A 19,505-nucleotide genomic window follows, 5' to 3' on the forward strand; every position below is an offset into this window, starting at 1 on the left:
ACCTGCAGATATGCAGAATTACCCCCTTGTGGGCCGGTTTAACAACACATATGCTGAGGTTAGGTGTCCATCACCCAAACGCAGATATGCAAAACCACAGATGCTGTATCCATGTATAGTGAGGTCCACCTGTATATGCTCCTCATTTTTGTTACGTGGTAATCATGTTTCCCTTATGTTATTTTTTCTGTTTGTCATTTAATGTTGCATTGCTGTAATAAAGCATAGCTTTTCATTTTCTTGTACTAAAAATAAAAATAGAAGCCTGGATTCTTTTAAAAAGTATGATCTAAACTATCCTGCTTGCAAGTTATTATTACACTCAAGAAAATTGTCAGCACTTGTTAAGCTTCTTTTAAGGATGAAGTCAAAAGAAATATGTGATAGGTAACACTTAAAGACCCTGATCCAGCTGAAGTTACATGACTTTAAGTTCCATTAAAACCAAAAGTGGTGGAAACCTACTTCTAGTGGGGCTTAAGTCACAATTAAGTTTAGCTGCATCAGGCCCCACTTTCTTAAATATACCTACAGTAGGATCTGAAGAATTAAAATTACTTCACCAATAATAATTTATGTACAAGTCCCTTTCTACAGCATTTGACAATTGGGGCCTAGGTAATAGTTGTGCCAGCAACTGAGTTAGATTACAGGAGGATTACATGGAGAACTGCCTTTATTTAAGATGTGTAGCAATTTGAGTTTACTCAGATTTGACTATTGCTAGCTCATGAATCCAGCTGAGGTGCCTTGTAAACACTACATCCTTACTGTGGGAGCCACTTTCATGTGGGTTCATCCCATTGTACAGTTGTAACAGTTAAAACCCATAACCTTGTGGGCAGTACCAAATCACACAGATAGTGAATAGCGGATTTAAGCCCAGCCTTTTTCTCAGAGCAAGCCCACGTGGAAGTAAGAAAAATGCTGCATCATTCCCTCCATGTTTGTTCAACAAAGGCTGTTCCTTTAAAAATTAACTGTACCTTTGGTAAACGCAGCCACCACACCCACTTTTTAACACAGTTTAACCCCTCCCAGGTGTGGGCAAAATTCCAGGGAAACTCTCCTTCGTTTACCAATGGAAAAGTACAGAAAACCCTCCACATGCAGCCTACACGTGAAGAAAAAAAAACTTTGTAGTGTGAGTTGCTGACCAAACCTGAGACGTATTTGCACCACAGTAAAACCCCTTTTCCTGAGTTAAAAATCCATTTAGAGGCAGGTCAGATACAAAGAACAAAAAGAGAAAAACTTTATTCAAAAATACTACAGGCTGCTTCAGTCTGAAGCTTTCTCAGCTTTTAGTTACAGGTAACAGAAATACTCAGTACTTGCAGTAATACTTTCAAAGAGCACTCCAGCTGGTATTTGGAGTGGCACACTTTAAAAATCATGGTTACTCAATTGCAAAAATAATTCAAAAAGCACCCCCCATTGCAAGGAACCTTTAAAAGCATCTTTACAGGGTACAGAGACTTCTACAGCCCCCTGGTTGGATAGAAAGAGCTCAGCCTAGAGTTTCTTAGAAGGTTACATTACAAAATAAAACCAGGTGTAATGATTTCCAAAGCACCAAAGGAAAGTAAATAGTCTCACGCAGGCTAGCTATCACACCATTCCCTAAGTCTTTCCAAAGCCAAAAACCCTTGGCTTCCTTTCTCCATGAACTCACCCCAAACTCCAGGAGAGAATTCAAGCTTCCTGCAATCCAGTCTCTCAAGGATCTGCAGGTGTCCTTCCATGAGAGAAGTCTCCAGGCTAGCTGTTGGCCATGAGGCACTCACGAAGCCTGCTCCCCATCTTCTCTCATCGCCCTCCTGGCTCCTTCTGAGAACAAAGACCCCCTTCACTTCCTGCCACCAGACCCTCTAGGTCCCAGTGACCATGTGCTGAGTGGCTGATCCCTAGAGGTCACTGTCTGACAGACAGGATTCACTTCCGGTTCACTCTTTAGGGTAAGTAACCAGACCAGAGGTTAACTTCTAAAAGAATCCCTTACTGTAATCCAGTACCACACTTGCTGTTCCCTACCAAAATTCCTTCACCAGCAACTCTTCAAATCACTGCCACCCTCACAAATCCCAGAGTACTGTACTCACTCTTCAAAATCCTTACATACCAAAGCAGTTGCAATAGCACACCATGTCAGCCTAAACATTCCTGCCATCCAAGTCTCCTCCTCCAGCCATTCTGCTTGGTTACAAAAACTGGTAAATTCCATACACTGCAATTTTAACTGGAATAGAGGAAGCGGTGGCTGTAAAGACAAGCAGTAGCAGCCACTGGAAAGTCAGCTCCTTTGCTCTATTAAGAACATCATTTTCTTGTCCTGAAGGTGATTAAGTAATCTGTATGAAAATCAATGTGTGTGCCATGGGCCACACCAGGGCAGGCTTGATGTCTGCCATGGCTGGAGAGCAGCAAGGAGCCATCCTGCCCTGTAGCTGGTGCTGCCTGCAGGCAGGAGCCTGCACTGACATTGCCCCACCCTCTCTGGCCATTCCCCATTCCACTTCCCATGCCCAGCAGGCACCAGGCTCTCCTTCACCAGCTGTGTCACAGCCCCTGCCAGCGGCTTGCATAGGAGGAGGCTTGGTCCAGATGTCAGGGGCTGGGCTCTCCATCTGGCTGGCTGCAGGCTACTGCCTGCACCTGCTCTCTCCCTTCCACTGGCTGCCTTTCCCTCCTGATGCTTGGAGGAAAGGAAGAAAATTGGCTCTGCTTTTGGCTTAAGGCACAGGCAGCAGTTTGTGGTGGACAGCCCAGTCCTAGGCAGCAGCTCCACACGTCCTCCCACTGGGTGCACCTGCAGATGGCTGGTGGCCGCTATGCACACTACAGGAAGCAGCGGCACAGGAAACAGCAGCGCAGTTCCGCAGGCAGCTTCTCCCAGTTGCCTGCTGGGCATGTCACAGCCACTGGCTGTCTGCAGGGGCGTCCAGCAAGAGGAAGCCTGGAGCTGCTGCCTGGGACTGGGCTTTCAGTTGCCAGTTGCTGCCTAAGCCTTTCAGCCAAAAGCAGAGCAGGCTCTCTCCCTTCCACTAGCGCCCCCTCCCTCCAAGCAGCTGGCAATGGAGAACCTTACCTGACAGTCACTCCAAGCTTCTTCCCATACTAATAGCCAGCAATGGCTGCAACAGGCCCAGCAAGGAAGGAGGCAGCCCCTGGGCATGGGAGGTGGGGATGTGCGACGCCAGTCAGAGTCAAGGCAGTGTGAATACTGGCTCCTGTCTGGGGAGGCAACAACTGTGTGCAGGCATCTACAGATACACTTGCCAGCGGTTAAGTGCCCACAGCTCTCTGGTGAGCGGGACACCCAGCACCACACATACCTCCTCACCAGAAGTCTCATTTCCACTGCCATTTTTAATATGACATGAAAGATCAGGCCTTTCTGAGCAGTAGGAGTAACTCTTTCTTACCCTCTTCGTATTCCAGGGCAGATGACAGAATTCCCACTTCTCTCCTATGCCTGTGTGCCAGAAAAGGATCTGAGGGAAGAGAGGGGATTGGTGGCGACCACAAATAACAGCTGGCTAGTGAGCTAAGCCTAAATATGTGGATCCCTGACTGGGTGAAGACACATAGTGGGAGGTGGGGGGGGCAGCAGGGGCACATTTTGTTGCCCCCACAAAAGGCTCCCAAAGGCACTGCCTGAGGCAATAGCCTCAGTTGCCCTCACAGGGGACCCACCTCTGGGTCACAGTGAGATTCAGTATAGGGCCTAATTAAGCCCCAGGTCTTTTGTCTGATAGATAGCTCTGATCTAATGAATAGATCATGGAGAACACTTGTCTTTTTGGCAAGAAATTAAGATCTGAAAACAGAATGTTCCTGACCATTGCCTCTCCTTTGTAAAGTTCTATGTCACAGTCAGTATATTACAAAACATCATCATTTTCTATGGAATTTTAATTCTTTTCATACATATTTTTCCATTGCATACTAAAAATGCATAAAAGTGCTGGAGAGACTTGAGACAAACTGCTTCTCAGATACTCACATTTTAATTTTTGCAATATATTACAGTTACTTCACAAAAGGAAAAAAAATATGAAAATCATTTGCACATCCATAGAACATTAACGATAACAGTGAATAGAAATATGTTCACTCGTTTCACAGTGTTCAAATGAGATTCCAACATCTGTACTGCTTATTTGCAAAAATGAATTATTGTATGTGGTGCAATCAGATGAAGCTTTCTGGTGCAATTTTGTACAACAGTATCTGATTACCTTTCAGCTCAAAGGAAGAGTTAGTCAGCAGGATTGCAGGCCAAAAAACAAAACACAAATGCCAGGAAATAACTGTTTTAGCTATTGGCCTTATTAATTTATTTTAACTCGCGTGTTTAGGCTGCAGCTCGCAAACAAATTACTTCAATATAGTTCCACGGAAGTCAGTGGAACATCAAGGGATTACTCACACATTCAGTTCATCAATCTGTCTATGTCAAATGGAGGGTGTGGAAAGTGGAACTGCATACACTCCACCTCTGGATGTGCCTCACCTGGGAATACTGTGTAAATATGGCATCTGCATGTTCTTCCCAATGCAAGAACTGCAAATACACATGATCTTTAGCATCCATTTGCCCCACTCCTTTCAAGGAGTAAGAATTGGGCATTTCAAACATTTGGACACTGGAATGAATTTGCGTATGATCGATTTTACACATTGGGCTGGTTGATAACATTTGCCAGCAAGTAAGTAGGAAAGGAACTGGTAGCTCCAGGAAATGCACGTCCCCCAGCAGCTGCACTGTCCAAACTTGCTCACCACTGGTTCTGAAATCCTCCACTCAACATTCACTGACATTCTTTGCTCAATGTCAAATCTTGATTACAGAAGTCAGGTGATTATCAGATGGAGGACTCAGGAATGGGCAGGTCTGGACAACATGCCCACTGAGTACACACACTCCCTGGGAACCACCAGATTGTTTTATTTATGTTTGTACACCACCCCAAACTTAGGTCGCTGAGTGGTTCATACAACATAAAACAAATTAAAATAAATACTAAACATTAAAACAAATTTAAAACCAAAATTCTAGTTAAGACGCTTGGGTGATTAAATGCACCTTTAGAGACTTTTCAAAATTTGTCAGAAATGGGGAGGCTCTTATTTTAGCAGGGAGCACATTCCAAAGTCTTGGGCTGGGGACCAAGAATGCCCATCCCTGTGTAGCCACCAGACGAACTGGTGGCAACTGCAGACGGACCAGTTTTCTCCTGCTTACTTGCCAGCAGATTGTGAGAATCTGCCCACTGCATCAGAGCACAAAGATGAGACATGGGAAGGATGGCCCTGATGCCCCATCATGTATCCATGATTCACATATTACCAGCTAAAGCCCCTTGCCCAACTGTCTACGCTGGACCTCTGGGCCCATTGCTGAATCAAACACTGGAAATTAATACAAGGCTACAATCCTAACCATGCTCACTTGAATTTTAACTCCATAAAAATCAATAAGACTTATTTCAGAGAAAAAATTGTTTAGGATGGGAGCATTGATGCAACATGGAAACAGAGTATTTGAGAAATTGAAAGTGTGGAATAAAGCTCCCCCTCTGAAATGCATTTTGCTGGTTTTGTGTCCATTTTTCCCCTTGTTACAGTGTGTGAATGAGCCCTAGAAGCTAGGGATGTGCACAGAATGGGATTTACATTCCGTTCTGAGCTCAGAACAAAATGCAGATAAGAGGGCCATAGGTGGGACAACCTCGAAGTGAGATGCTGGGAGGGGCACTGCTTCTCACAGGAGCTCACAGGTGTATACAGTAACCAGGTAATGATTTTTACAGGTACCTCCCGCTGCCCCTCACTGCGAGTCCAAAATGATGTTTAGAATACTTGGAACAGGAGTCGCTCTGTTCCAAGCCCCAAACTGGCCCTTCGTTTGAAGGCATTCTGTTTTGAGCTTGAAACACTCACGACAGTCCGGTTTTGAGTTGGAATGTTTTGAGTTCAAAATGTTCTGCACATCCCTACTAGAAGCTAGTTATTTGAAGGATGAAGCCCTAAACTTGATTAGACAAGCAGTAAAACTGCTTTCATGTGGTAAAACTGATTCAAGAATGTATCACTGAAGATAGAAAGGACTGCATACTGGGCTGTCCCCCTGCATGGGAATAAAAAGAAAAATACCTACACATACATTGGCTTCACATGATCACCAGCAATTAAGGAAGGTGGGGAAAATGTCAGGGATTGGCAGCACATGCTTTTGGTGGGCTTGCTGTCCAGGTTTGCAAAGTCTGGTTCCTGAGATTATTCCCAACTTCTACCCAACATTCTTCACCCAACTTTAAATATAGACTACAAATGTTGGGCAGAAGTCAGGAGTCCAGCTCAGGAACCAGACCTGGGTGGGTTTGCACAACATGCCCACTGGGAGCATGCTGCCAGTTCCTGACATTTCCCCGCTCTTTTTTTTTTTTTTTTTTTGCTTGCCAGCAGTTGTGTGAAGCCACTTAGAGAATTATCATCTCAAGGAGAAGGCTAGGCTAGAATCAGAGGTGTAGATAAGGGAGAGGAGGCCTGTGTTCATCCTACTCTCTGATAGCCCCCCAGAGTGAGGGAGATAATGAAGTACGTAGGGAGTGGTGAAGCTGGAGGGCCCTCAGGAGCTGGGGGCCTGGGTTCATTGAACCCTTTCGCTCAATTAAAGTTGCACCCCTGGCTAGAATCTCTCCCCCAACATGTTTTCTATGGGGAGGGAATACATTCAATCATGCACACTCTGAAGAGGCACATTCCAAAACAGTTTTATCATATGTTGAGCTATGTGCCTGATCCGAGCCTTTGATAACAGTATACAATTTTCTTCTAAGTGTTAAACTAGAACCTACTGATTAGGAAGTCTGATTGTTTTGCATTTTAGAGCAAATTTCAGAACCAAAATCCAGTCTTTGGATTTTTAATAGATTTAATTTTTTCTCTCCAAAAAACTGTTTCAGTTTTGGGCAGATGCTCAAGTTTTTCCAGCAAGGAACTCTTACTTGCCTCAGAGTTGGTCCCACCTTCATGTAAGCTGCAGGCCAGCGCAACCATTATCCTGTTCCAGAATGGCCTGGTTTGCAAATTGAATTTAAAATTGGACTCTGAGAATATCAGGAAGTAAATTTCATATCGATTATGTTCTGTGTACCATGGTGGTGTTGAGTTTCCAGTTTTGTTTTGTTTTACCAGGTCGGGTATCTTCTTCCTGGTTTGTGCCTCATCTTGTTTCCTTTTGTTTCTTAACTTGCACATCTAGTTCCTTAAGCCTTCCTGAAGAAGGAGGTCCTTAGGAAGCATTCCATTTTGGAGATCTTGCAAGCCTTCTTCCTTGCTGACCTTTAACTCACATCTTTCCTCCAAAAAACAGAGCTCTGGCCCAGAATTCCATTCTGCAGGCCACCAGGCCTGTTTGCCCAGACTCCCCACAGTTGTTACCAGCTCTTTCTGCCCATGTCAAATGCCTTCTCTGGGTTCTGAAAAAAAAGCACCCACTGTTCTTGCCTGTCCAGCTAGAGCTTCAGCCCTGTCTTTGGTAAAATTCTTGCCAGAATCTTGCATTCTGGTTTTAATCTCTTTAGCCATAGTTTAAACCCTGTGAACTGGAACTGGGTAACAAACAGTTCAATCCTACATATGACATGTCTCACTGAAAACAAGTCTCACTGAATTGTGGGACTTAACATCGTGATGCTGGACTCTTGTAGTCAGACCTTGGCAACACCGACTCAGTAACACTCCCCCCCCCCTTTATTCCCTGCTGCCCTGTTCTAAACCAGAGTGAGGGCTGCTGAAGACCAACATGAATTTAAACAAACTGCTTCTTGCATTAACTTATTTGGATCTCTGACATAAGATTAGGAAGCATACAGGATGTGCCAAATATATCATGTGTGTATCATATCTCCATGCATAAACAAATCACAGGAAGCAATGCTATAAATTGTTTTGGGTTCCGGTTGATTTCCTCCATTATCAGAGCGTGTAGAGTTTGGGCAGATCTACAGTGCCGGTTTATATAAACTTGGCTCATTAATTTAGTCCCAAATATGCTACTACTTTCCAAAATTTTCTTGGAAGATTATTTCAGTTAATTAAAGTAAGTGCTTCAAGATGTCAGCCATCGACCCTCATCATCCAATGTCTTCCCCAAGATTCAGAAAGAACAGAGTCAACTGTCTTGGTTAAAAGACTTAGGATATGAAGATAAATTACCAAGGTAATTACAATAACTTTGTAATTATATTACCAATAGTAATAACAAAAATAATAATAAATCACCACCCAGCTGAATGGCTGGTCTTTATGCTAAGAGATTCCTGCTTCTCTCTAATATTCCTCAGATAACAACTCAGGCTTATCATGAGCAGGCCTATGACAGAACCATTCCACTCCATCTTTTAACAAGATGAGACAAGAGAACAAAATGCAATAATATGGAAATATCCAATCCATTTAAAAACATAAAAGGCATCCTATTGAAATTCATGGTATCATAATCATATGAAACCCTATGATTTCACCCTATTTCTTAGCTCCAGGACTATTTACACCATCTTTAAAAAGTTAGTATAGAAAAGTATCAAAAATTATAAATATGGTAATAAAACCCACTCACAGTTGTTGTTGCTAGCTACCTAATATCTACCCCCTCCCCCAGAATCTCAGTCATCTTCAAAGGAGCTCAGGTTTAGATTATGGTGAACTTTTAGGGAGGGGTTCAGAGAGAGGACTGCAGAGCTGGGGAACAATCCCCCAGATCATTGTTCTATGTGCCTCAATCATTTGGATTCATACAGGCTAATATAATGAACTGGGTGTGAGTATACAAATGGTCAGCTGACCACAGAGATTGTGGAAGGATGTAGGGAAGTTACCTCAAATGCTACAAAGCACTATATATACACATACACACACACTTTGGTGCTGAGAAACTCCAGTTATTTACATGTGATATATCAAAAGCTTTCCCAGATTGCAGTCAGAACATGCCAAAGTCCCCATCCCTTGAGGAATACCTGAGAGCAGCCATTAACTTTCCTTCAACATACCCTGAACATTGTACGTGAATATAGAAATCTGGACCCATATTTCCCAAGAGCTGAATTTTAACTGTAATAATCCTAGGTAAGTGTGCACAGGATTGCAACCACAGTTAATCCCAATTTAGGAGAAATGTCTCTTATGTAAAGGACTTTCCACTAGAGAGATGCACTTGCCTCTTTCTTCTATGCTTGACTTACAACAACAGGGCAATTGTAAACAGAGCAAAAAAGAAAGAAAGAAAGTCTTATTAAAAACATATATCTTTCCAAAAAACCGAATACACCAACAGCAGAGTAAATGAGTTACATTTCCTATCCTGGTGAGACTACTATGCCCTAGAGAAGCATTTCATATGACAAGTAATAATAAAGTTTACCATTACAAGTTCTCTCCAGGGCTTCCCCCCACCGCTAAGCAAAATTCTGAAAATATTTGCCAAGAAAGACTACAAAAAGTTAAAGGCAGAATACTGGGAGAGGTATATGCTTTGTTTCCACCCCACCCCAAAATGCCACGAATAGCCAATATTCTTGCAAATATTTGTATTTTTCTTTGCTGCAGTTTGTTACACAGGCAGCCCAAGCTTAGGATCAATTAAATCTGAATACTTGTATTTTAAGCCTATCCAACATAGTGTAGTCTAACTGACTTGTGAACAACAGTTTAAAGGATGCAATATTTACCAGGAAGTAGCTCTCACTGAACTGAGGGGGATTGGCCTCTGTGTAAATATGTTTAGGGTCAGGTTGTTAGGAAGCAACATAAAAAATGATTACTCAGAGTAAGCTCAACTGGATTGGGACCCACCTCCAAGTAAATATGTTGGGTCAGGGTGAGAGACCCACACAATGAAAGAGCACAAAATTGCTGTAATTGTAATTGTTCAAAAACACTTACTCTTGAGTAATCACACTGGTTCAAGTAGTATGAGAGTTGTAACCAACACCACTAGAAAGACCCAACATGCTTATCCATGTTTCAACATTCAATGTCTTAATCTTGGGAACCAAAACACACACAATTCATTTTCATATACTCATTTTATGCCATGCAACAACAAATTTCTGCCGAATTCATCTGAAGACACCTGTGGTTCTCTAGAATAAAAAAGACACATGCCCAAATGCAGTTTTCTGAGCTACAGTTACAATTCACATCAGTTCACTTAGCAAGCCCACTAAACTAACAAGGTGTGTACAATACAGTTACACACACAGACACCCTTCCTTAAAAACTTAAATATATTCATAACATCCTTTAGCAAGCACACACTGTTGATAGACAAGCCCCCCACCCACAAACCTACACTTGGCTGTGTGTTTACTTACTAGGTGAGGACTTAACTATTAGTATAGCATACACAGCCACATTGTTTAATCATATAGCAATCATTTCATTATGTTTAAGAATACTCAGATATTGGAGCAACAAAGCAATTGCATTACAACATTCTGTTTCCAGCAAGGAACACACCCATCAGTGCCCAGCACAAACAAAAGCATCCTCATTCTAGCATCTTCTTTGCTTCTTAAAAGCAAAACCTGAGCCCCCAACCTAAGCCCAGCAAAGACCGGTCCTTAGAGTTGGAAAATAAAAGGTGGTGTTGCCATCGTTTGGGAGTTTACCTTTTTGCCCTTTTTTTTCCTATGAGCAGGTTTTGAATTCTTCTCTTTTGCTTCTTCACTCATTTTTCAGCACATAAAAGAGATGATCTATAGATCACTGCCTGTATTCCAACATCCAGAGCCACTGGAAATATCACAGCATTGAAACCAAAGTCCATCTGCTGACGTTTCTCAGACAAGTAACAGAATAAGTGCTGTTTAAACACAGCCCCTTTTCCTCCTATACAGGCTGGAACTGCTGCTCATAGGCTTGCTCTGTTTTTTTCTCCCCCTCAGTTGAGGAGCTGGGAGTTCAGATAAGCTACTATTCCTCTGAAGAATCAATGCTCCCTCTCCTTTTGTTCTGAACTGGCTGTTACCCCCAGGGTAAGATCTTGGCAAGATTGTGCAGCTTGTTCCATCCACTGTGCCTCCCCAGCCTAAATGGTCTTGACGAGCACAGAAATCAGCTGCAGTTTGCTGACAGGTCTCAGAAGCTTTCACCAGCAGATGATTTGCTGCTTCTTGGAGACAGAGAAACCGAGCATAAATTGCTTCGATTCCCGAGAGCGCACAATACCAACCCATGTGTTGAATGTATCAGGGTTCACAAGCCAGAAAAGGAAGCCTCCAAGAGATGGCAAAAAGAGATCAGGTGGCTGAATCTCAATAATTACCATCACCAGACCAATTCAAACAAGTATTATTTTAATTAAAATCTAGAAAAACAAGGAACAGCACATGCACTAGAGAGTCTTGCTCGATTAATGTTTACATCTCTGCACAACTACCTAAGTCCTAGTCCTCCAGGAGCTCTTCAAATTGCCCATATCAACATTAAAATTTATTACCTTGTTAATTATTTATCACATAAAAGCACCAAATATTTCCATAAAACAGATTTACAATTATTCCAATCTCCCAACAGTTACAATCCAGTGCAGATTCCTGTTTGTAACAGAAGATTTATAGAACATTTATCCTCCCCCGCCCGACTTCTCCAACGTAGGTCTCACAGGGAAAGTGCTACATGCTTCAAGCGCGCAACTCCAAAGCCTGTGGAGGGTTTCTGGATCATGTTTCCACACACTGCTGACCTACTCAGCAAATGTTTTAGGCAGATATGTATGGGAGTCATGTGAACTGTCAAAAAAGATGAAGACACCACTATATCACCTCTAGACCACTGCACTCTTAAAGGAATCATAAAATATGTTTAAGAACATCATAAAATATGCTCACACACTCATTTAAGAAGCTCACATGTGAACATTCTGTGCAATGGCATCTACGAATCTCCCCTCCCCACCCCCACCCCATTTTCAATGGCTGGGATCCAAAGTACCATGTGTCCTGCTTACCATGGGGTATTTCAGCTCCTTGTTTCCATCAGCCCCCTGAAGCCCTCCCTCTACCCCCACCAAGGTCAAGAGCCCTCCAGAGGAGCACCCCACGAGAATCGAGGTGTTGCTGCTGGAAATAAATATTGTGAAAGCACAGAAACTGTATTCTGGGGTTTGGATCCTGGACAATACTTTTAACTGAACACAAGATGGAATCAGCACTGCCTAACAGTGAAATATAGCAACACCCAGCTGGTCAGCATTTGGAACATCTCCAATTTAGATTCTTGCTAGCATGAGAAAAATATGTATTATAAAGCTGTCTTAGGCTGTCAGACCATTGGTCCAATCTAGCTCAGCATTTTCGTCTCCAACTGGCAGCAGATCTCCAAGGTCTCAGGCCCAAGCTCTTTCATAGATCCTTCACCGAGCTCCCTTCACCACTTTAAAATAAAAATTTGAGGCTGAATCCATAACCTAAATACTGCTAACTCTTGTCCCAGGCCAAGCTACAAGTGTGATAATCCATACATTTAATTACATAACTGAAGCTGTTGTCTCCTCTGCTTTTGAATTGGTTTTATGCATTTTTATATGCTTTATTGTTTTGATTTATATTTTGTTGACTGTAAACTTCTTTCTGCTTGTTTTAACATGGAAAGGCAGAGTAGGCATTTAATAAACACATTTAATAGTTGTATTGGAAGTTCCAGATGACAGTTGATAAAACTGTTCACTACTACACATGTTCTATAACAACTATAAGTCACGTTCACTGTCTTGTTTCTTCCTCTCATGTGTGTATCATCCTATTCATCATTAGCATTCAAAAATGTCTTTAGAGGTGGTGATTTATTACACCATTGCCCATTTGCTTCCAGAAGCTTCTCCTTCACATACTTCCATAATGATTGTTATAAGTCAAATTATTTGGTTGGGGAAATTGGCACATGACACTTTGTGTCAAAATATAATACAGAAAGACTTCATCAATTCTATCTCAGCTGAGTACCAGGAGGTGAGGAATGCTGTCTTCAGCACCACCAAAACACTAGTAAAAAGGCATGGGGCAAAGGGAAGAGAATTAGCTCCAGATCTTTAATATGAAAGCCTGTTAACATTCATCAAAGAAGAATTAGGACTAGGGATGTGCACAAACCACATCCTTTTGTGGAACGCCGAACTGGTTCAAAAGTCTGGCATTTTAGTCGGTTCGGAGGCAAGGGTCCTTTAAGGGCAGGGAGGGTGCCCTTACCCACCCACCCCCCGCTGCTTCCCCCCCCCAGCGCTCTCCCCAAAATCATGGATGCGGGGCTGCATCATCCCTACTTGCAGCCCTGATCAGCGTTGTACCAGAAGTGGCTGACACGCATGTGCGCACGTGTGCCCTTCTCCCTTGCACACAGAAAAGTAGAGATCAGAGATTTTGTCCCCATGCAGATAAATTCAGTTATGCAAGCTGCACCTGTAGTCTGCATTGGTACTACAGCTCAGGCTAACATTTATCAGTTTATTGGGAAGTGAGCCCTTAGATGGCAAGGTTTTATGAAAGACCTAAATCAGGTTGTTGTATAGAAACAGAGAACCAGTTAGTTTGTTTTCTTTTTGCCTGAATGACTCCCTAGATTTGAACTCTTGTATTGAATTTATGTTGCAAAAGAAAGTGCTCTCTGCTGGTTGATTTGGGGAAAACAATTAAAATAAAGTAACAACTTCACTGAATGAGTACAGTCTAATGACACTGCCGTTTTAAGTGTACCTAAGGTGCACATCTACAAAAATGAAAGGTGTGAATATTATAAACATATGTTTACAAATAACCTATCAGAGAGCAGTTATTAGTTGTTCTCTGAGGAGTGCAAAGGATGTGAAACGGCTATCGTCTGCCTTAAAGTAAATATTGTACATTGTCAGTGTGATTTTAAACACACATCAGATAAACAGGTAGGGATATGCACAGAACCCCTCCTGCTGTGTTTCCTCACCGGCACTTCATTTAAAAAGTCTCAGTCGGGGCAGCAGTGTACTTCCCTGCCGTCCCGGTGTTGTCCTTGGCCGGAAGTAAAATGAAGTACCCGGAGAGTGTGTGCATGCACATCATGCTCGCTTGCGCACCCGTGCATATCCCTATAAACAGGATCAAGCAAATGCTTAAATATTGTCATATATGGGTCTATGTCATATAATGTATGATAAGCCTTAACTCTCACAAAATTGCCCTATAAACAATGTACAGCAATCTTCCAGCAGCTACTCTGGAGACTGGATTACAATTGTGCTGGAATAATCACATCAGTAAGCTAGGTGTCTCTACTCCTTCTTCAAAATACCAATTTCTCTAAGCATTCTGTCTCTAGAATGGCCTTGGCCTTGTACTTCCATAAGGATATTTGGACATTCTTTAATAAAATTAATATTTAAAAAAAGAGTGCTTTGACATACAATTCTTAACTTATTAGATACTGGAGTATGAAAAGTTGTATAGTTATGCTTTTAAAATCTGAAGACTTCAAAGGGTAGAAACAGCCACACTGTTTTCTAACACATTGCTTAATTACAGCACAGTTTGGACATGAACTTTCAGAATCTCGACGATGCAAAATCTACTAGCAGAGTACTATTTTTAGATCAAAAAATAACTCGCATAAGAGGACAACAGGGTAGGCCAACTGAAGTCTACCAGGACAGTTCTATTTATAAACTGATGCATGGAAAAGGAAGGGGCATTTCACCCCTGTGGAGTAGGGAGATAGGCATTTCAGAAGAAAAAGCTAGCAACAAGTGACTTTCAGTAGCAAGAGGATAGTATATCACATACATACAGAAAGGTGGAGGTGATGAAGAGAAGTTTTGTAGCAGTTCTGGTATCCCTAGAAGTGGTTGATCTGAATAAAGCTTGGGACACTCTGTACTTACTGGAAGCCCCTTTTTCTCAGGTTGAATCATTTCTGCTGCCACTTGTGTCATATGTAATCTGCTGTTGTAGGCTATTCATTTAACCTTGCCTGGGGACAAGGTCTCACCTGCTTTGGTAAACTTAATGGGAGTTGGCATCAGGGGGAAAGAAACCAAATGAAGAGGTTTCTCCTGGGACAGGCAAAAGCTGATTGGCTTATTTACTTTATTCCTTTACATATTTTATTTAGATGTTCTACGTCTGAATTTTCAGCGATAATCTAATATCTGTTAGCCTATCATATAAAAAAGACTGTTTTCTAAGAGGAATATGACCAATTTTCTGAATATGTTTGAAAATGTCAAGCAAGCATCATTAATAAGGTAAAGAAACTAAAAACATCACTTATCTTACTGACCTCTGTAAGTATTTAAAGTAAGGCAAAATCCTCACTCCCCTAATAATGTTCTTTGCCACCTCTTTGTTTCCCCCAACTAGTTGTTCTAGAGTCAATTCTGATATCTTTCTTTAAAACAAGTTTAAGATAACCCCATTTGTTATTCCTCAGAGTCACCAATATCTCTAGCCAACTCTTTGGATCTGCACACTGAAAAACATTGGTCAAACCATTAAATAGATTTGTGTAGTAGCTATGCATCTTAAAGTCACTAATCACAAAGTCACAAATTCATTTTTTTAAAGGTGAATGACTTGTATTAATAACATTGCTAGTTATTATGGGATATAAGCAGCATACACAATAAACTCTTTTAGAGTGTATTGCTTTTTCACAATTTAATCTTGAGTCTTCTCAAGAGCCTGACCTTTGCTGTGAATCTCGCCCCACACCCAAAATCAGTTGCACACCATCTCCTATTTGAGCTGTAATCGTTCTTTGCAGTAGAATAATTCAGTCTCCAAGCTTGTCTGGCTGGCATGATGTAGAAACTCTAAATTCAGCTAAAAGAGTGTAAAAATATTTGACTCATTGATTCATGGGCATGTGCCAATAATGATTAAGCAAGCTGAAAGCGATCACTTGGCCTAATGCAATGTTTCACAGGTTTGCTTCCCTCAAAGAAAACAATGATTGTGAAGTTGCACACAAACCTTATGTGAGGTTGCAGGCTGACAGACCCCATTCTTTAATTATCTGTTTTCCAGGAACAGTTGTATAAAGCTCCAGGTTTTTCTTCCCTTAACATTCCCCCCAAATCAAATTTTAATTTTTGAAAATCAAACAGGAAAACTTGTCAAAAAAACAACAACAAAGCATGGCCTCTTAACATAAGGTAGGTTTTTTATTTCCATTATTATTTTCTGTCCCTTGTATGATAAATACCAGCCAGACAATTGTCAGTTTATTCCACAAAACTAGGCATGTGGAGCAGCAATGGCCAGAGCTCAAAATTTGATTCCTCATATGTTTGCATAATATTAGGGAATCCTAATATTGTGTTATCTTGTGATAGGTTCTTCATTTTACATCTTTATGGCTGGGGGAAACCCATTCCCTCAAGCTAAATGATCTGAACTTGATTAAAATATGCTCTCTTATTTTATCCTCCTAACACTCCTAGAAGATAAACTAGACTTGCCTAGATCAACAAGTAAGCTTCCTGGCTATGTAGGGATTTCAACTCAAGTCTCCTTGGGCCAAACCCAATATGCAGCCATTCTCTTACATTCATGAAAAACTTTGCAAATGAGCAGTTATGAGAATGACTCATGAGCATGATCCTGGGTCTGTGAAAAGCATTCTAAAAACCAGCCTATATCCTCACTTCGCCTACTTAATTTATTTGCCAAATAAAATAAGCAGGGGGTTGACTTACACTAGGACACTAACCAAACCTTTTGTTTGTATGCAATGGACTAAAGTTGCAGTGCCAGTTATGATATAGTTTTCATGTCAGAGTAAAAACTAATGCACTGAACAGTTCTCTTGGGCATAGCCACAAGGAAAATCCCTGCAACAGAGTGCAATGTAGATTTTAAAGAATAACGACTCTGTCTATAATAGCATGAAAACAATATGAGGAATTAAATGCTACATATCTAAAAGATGGCTAAGACTTATGCTTCTCTACAAAACCAGCCAGTTGGCAACTCTGGAGTAGTCCTATGAAGCTAGGCCCATTAAGATGCAGTCACCTTAATGTCACCTTTCACCACAGTATATTTCAGTCCATATATTATATACTGTATTTGGACTAAGACCTGCTTATGAATAATTTTAAATGTTTCTGTGCCAAGTTAATTTAATTGTCGAGTATACAAGTGCTGACACGGTCCAGACTATCACGGCCGGAGAGAAAGCATGCAGGGAATCAAACCAAACACAAAATCTGGTTCAAAAAGGATTTTTCAGTGAACCACAACTGAATGTCAAGTCTCATAGTTACCTTGGACCTGAACTGGAACTGAATCAAGTAGTGGTAACTTGTTCAATAAGAATAAATAAGAATTGGCCACTCAGAACACTCTTTTGAGGGGTAGTAGCGCCCCTCTGTGCTCCTGCTATAAATGTTTTCCAGTGAGCCATTTGAAAAGAAAAGATGCAGGTGAGCTCAGTGGACAAGGTCTAGGCTCACCAGGGCAGTCCTATTGGTGCTCAAGTAGAGGCTTGCTCACCCACACACACACTGTTGTCTAGCAACAGGGACTCCATGTGGAGAGGTCTTGAACTGAGATAGAAAACTTGTTTCCTTGTCACTGCAGTTCCTCCTTGCTGCCATTCTACCATCTATATATATATTTCTCCTGGGTGTGCCCAGGAAAAATGTGTCCCGGCAGCCCAGCTGATTGGCTGGGCTGCAGGGGGCGCCTGATTGGTCCTGGCAGCACACCCAGGAGAACCAGTGGGCCAGGAGCGTGGGCGGCCATGGTGGCCACGGAGCCGAGGCGGCAGGCCCGGCCAGGCGAGGCGGCGGCGGGCCCAGGCGGAGCCAAGCCGATGGCTGGCAGGCCCGGCCCGGCCGCAGAGGCCCGGCCGCGGAGGCAAGGCAGCGTGCCAGGCGGCGGCAGCGGGCCCGGCCGCGGGGAGTCCAGAGGCGATGGTGGCGGGCCCGGCCCAGCCCGGCCGCGGGGAGGCCAGAGGCGATGGTGGTGGGCCCGGCCCAGCCACGGGGAGGCCAGAGGTGATGGTGGCGGGCCCGGCCCGGCCACGGGGAGGCCAGAGGCGGTGGCGGCGGGCCCGCTTGAGGCACAGATGCTCTGTGCCCGGGCCCACTAGTTTATTCTAAACAGGTTAAGTAGTATTCTTGTTTGCTAAGTTAGTGGAAGTTTTTTGGGGGGCTTTTTGGAAGACAGAACCCTAAGATGTTGAAGATAACATTTAAAAAAGGAATGAAGATTGTGATTGAGGAGGAGAAGGACATGAAGGTCAGTTTGAAAGCGTGTGGGTCACTTAGCAATTTCAACCAGATTAATAAAAACATAATCACTTTGTTACTTTTCCTGAAGCCTCCATGAGTGGCTGGGCTTAAAGCGTTTCCCCTCTAGGCAGTAGCTGAGGAGACTTTCTTCTCAGTTATTTGCCTATTACTTCCTTATTAAGTTTTTAGTTTCATGAGGCAAAAGTTATTTACTTTGTTCATATAGTATATACTGACTTTATTGAAGTCAGTAAAGGCCTAGGGAAGAATCACAATTCCTTAGCTTTTGCTTCCTTTGACAGAATGCCCTCACAGGATCTCCTATGTTGCGGTCCCTCTGGTGGGTAGGCCCTGGCAGGCTTATTAGGCGGCAATGGCAGTGGCTGCTGCAGTGGCAATGATAGCAGCAGCACTCCTTTCAGCACTGCCGTCGCTGAAGGTGCCATTTTAAGTCTCCCACAATGTCCTGGCCCCTGCCATGGCATCACTGGAAAGCATTTATAGGCCAAGTGGCAGTGCAGGCATTCATGATGGTGGGCTCTCCCACCATACTGAGCCCCCAGCATTTGCCCTAAGCTTCTGTTGCTGAAGCTGGCCCTACGTGTGTGTGTTGGGGGGGAATACTTTCCCCCGCCATAATCGGAGCCCATCCTAGAATATAGGGTTGTGTACCCAGCATGACTCAGGAACAGACAAAAATACACCAAGCAGATTTCCTCTTGCCAGTAGGAGGAGCCCAATAGCCCCAGTTCCATTCCTGTCTTGCTTCAGAGAACCGCTGTTAGAGAGAGCTCCTGCTTTGGGGCTATATTTAGGCTAGTTTTCCCTGTCTTCCCTCTGCTCCATTCCACCATTCCTATTTCCTATGTGCAAGGGTGGGAAGTCCTTTAATTTGTTTTCTGCTTGAAAATTCCAAACTTTTTTTGTTTGTTTCTCTAATCTGACCAATTTGAACTTATTTTGCTTTCATTTTTGCCTCATTTCCAGGGGTTCCCCTATTGCATGAAGCCAGCACAAACAGCCGAAGCCCTTTTGGGCTCACTATCAGAGGGAACCACTTCTGCCCCCAAATCCGGCACAGCCAAAGAGAAAGTGCTCCCACACTGTTTCTCCCGCCAGCACAGCTGCTTCTCTTGCCGCCCTCTAACATTGTGGCTACTGCAGAGGATGTTTCTGCCCCGCACAAGAAATGTAACACTTGCTGCCCAATGCAGCACAGACTACAGCT

At 42.8% G+C, this 19,505-nt stretch overlaps 1 protein-coding gene across 2 annotated transcripts in view; it reads right to left on the bottom strand.

The window, feature by feature from the left end:
• ANK3 (ankyrin 3) overlaps window positions 1-19,505 on the bottom strand; it is a 661,543-nt gene that overhangs the window by 554,846 nt on the left and 87,192 nt on the right. Inside the window, exon 1 of one of the 2 annotated variants that reach the window (XM_053306988.1) lies at window positions 10,683-11,108. The exons of the other annotated variant lie outside the window; for it this stretch is intronic. Within the exon in view, the coding sequence (XP_053162963.1) occupies window positions 10,683-10,745 (63 nt within the window). The 5' untranslated portion in view covers window positions 10,746-11,108. Of the gene's footprint in view, window positions 1-10,682; window positions 11,109-19,505 lie in introns of those variants that run through there. 2 annotated transcript variants of the gene reach the window in all.

The sequence above is a fragment of the Hemicordylus capensis genome, chromosome 3 (genome assembly GCF_027244095.1).
Source record: "Hemicordylus capensis ecotype Gifberg chromosome 3, rHemCap1.1.pri, whole genome shotgun sequence".
Classification (NCBI taxonomy): Eukaryota; Metazoa; Chordata; class Lepidosauria; order Squamata; family Cordylidae; genus Hemicordylus; species Hemicordylus capensis.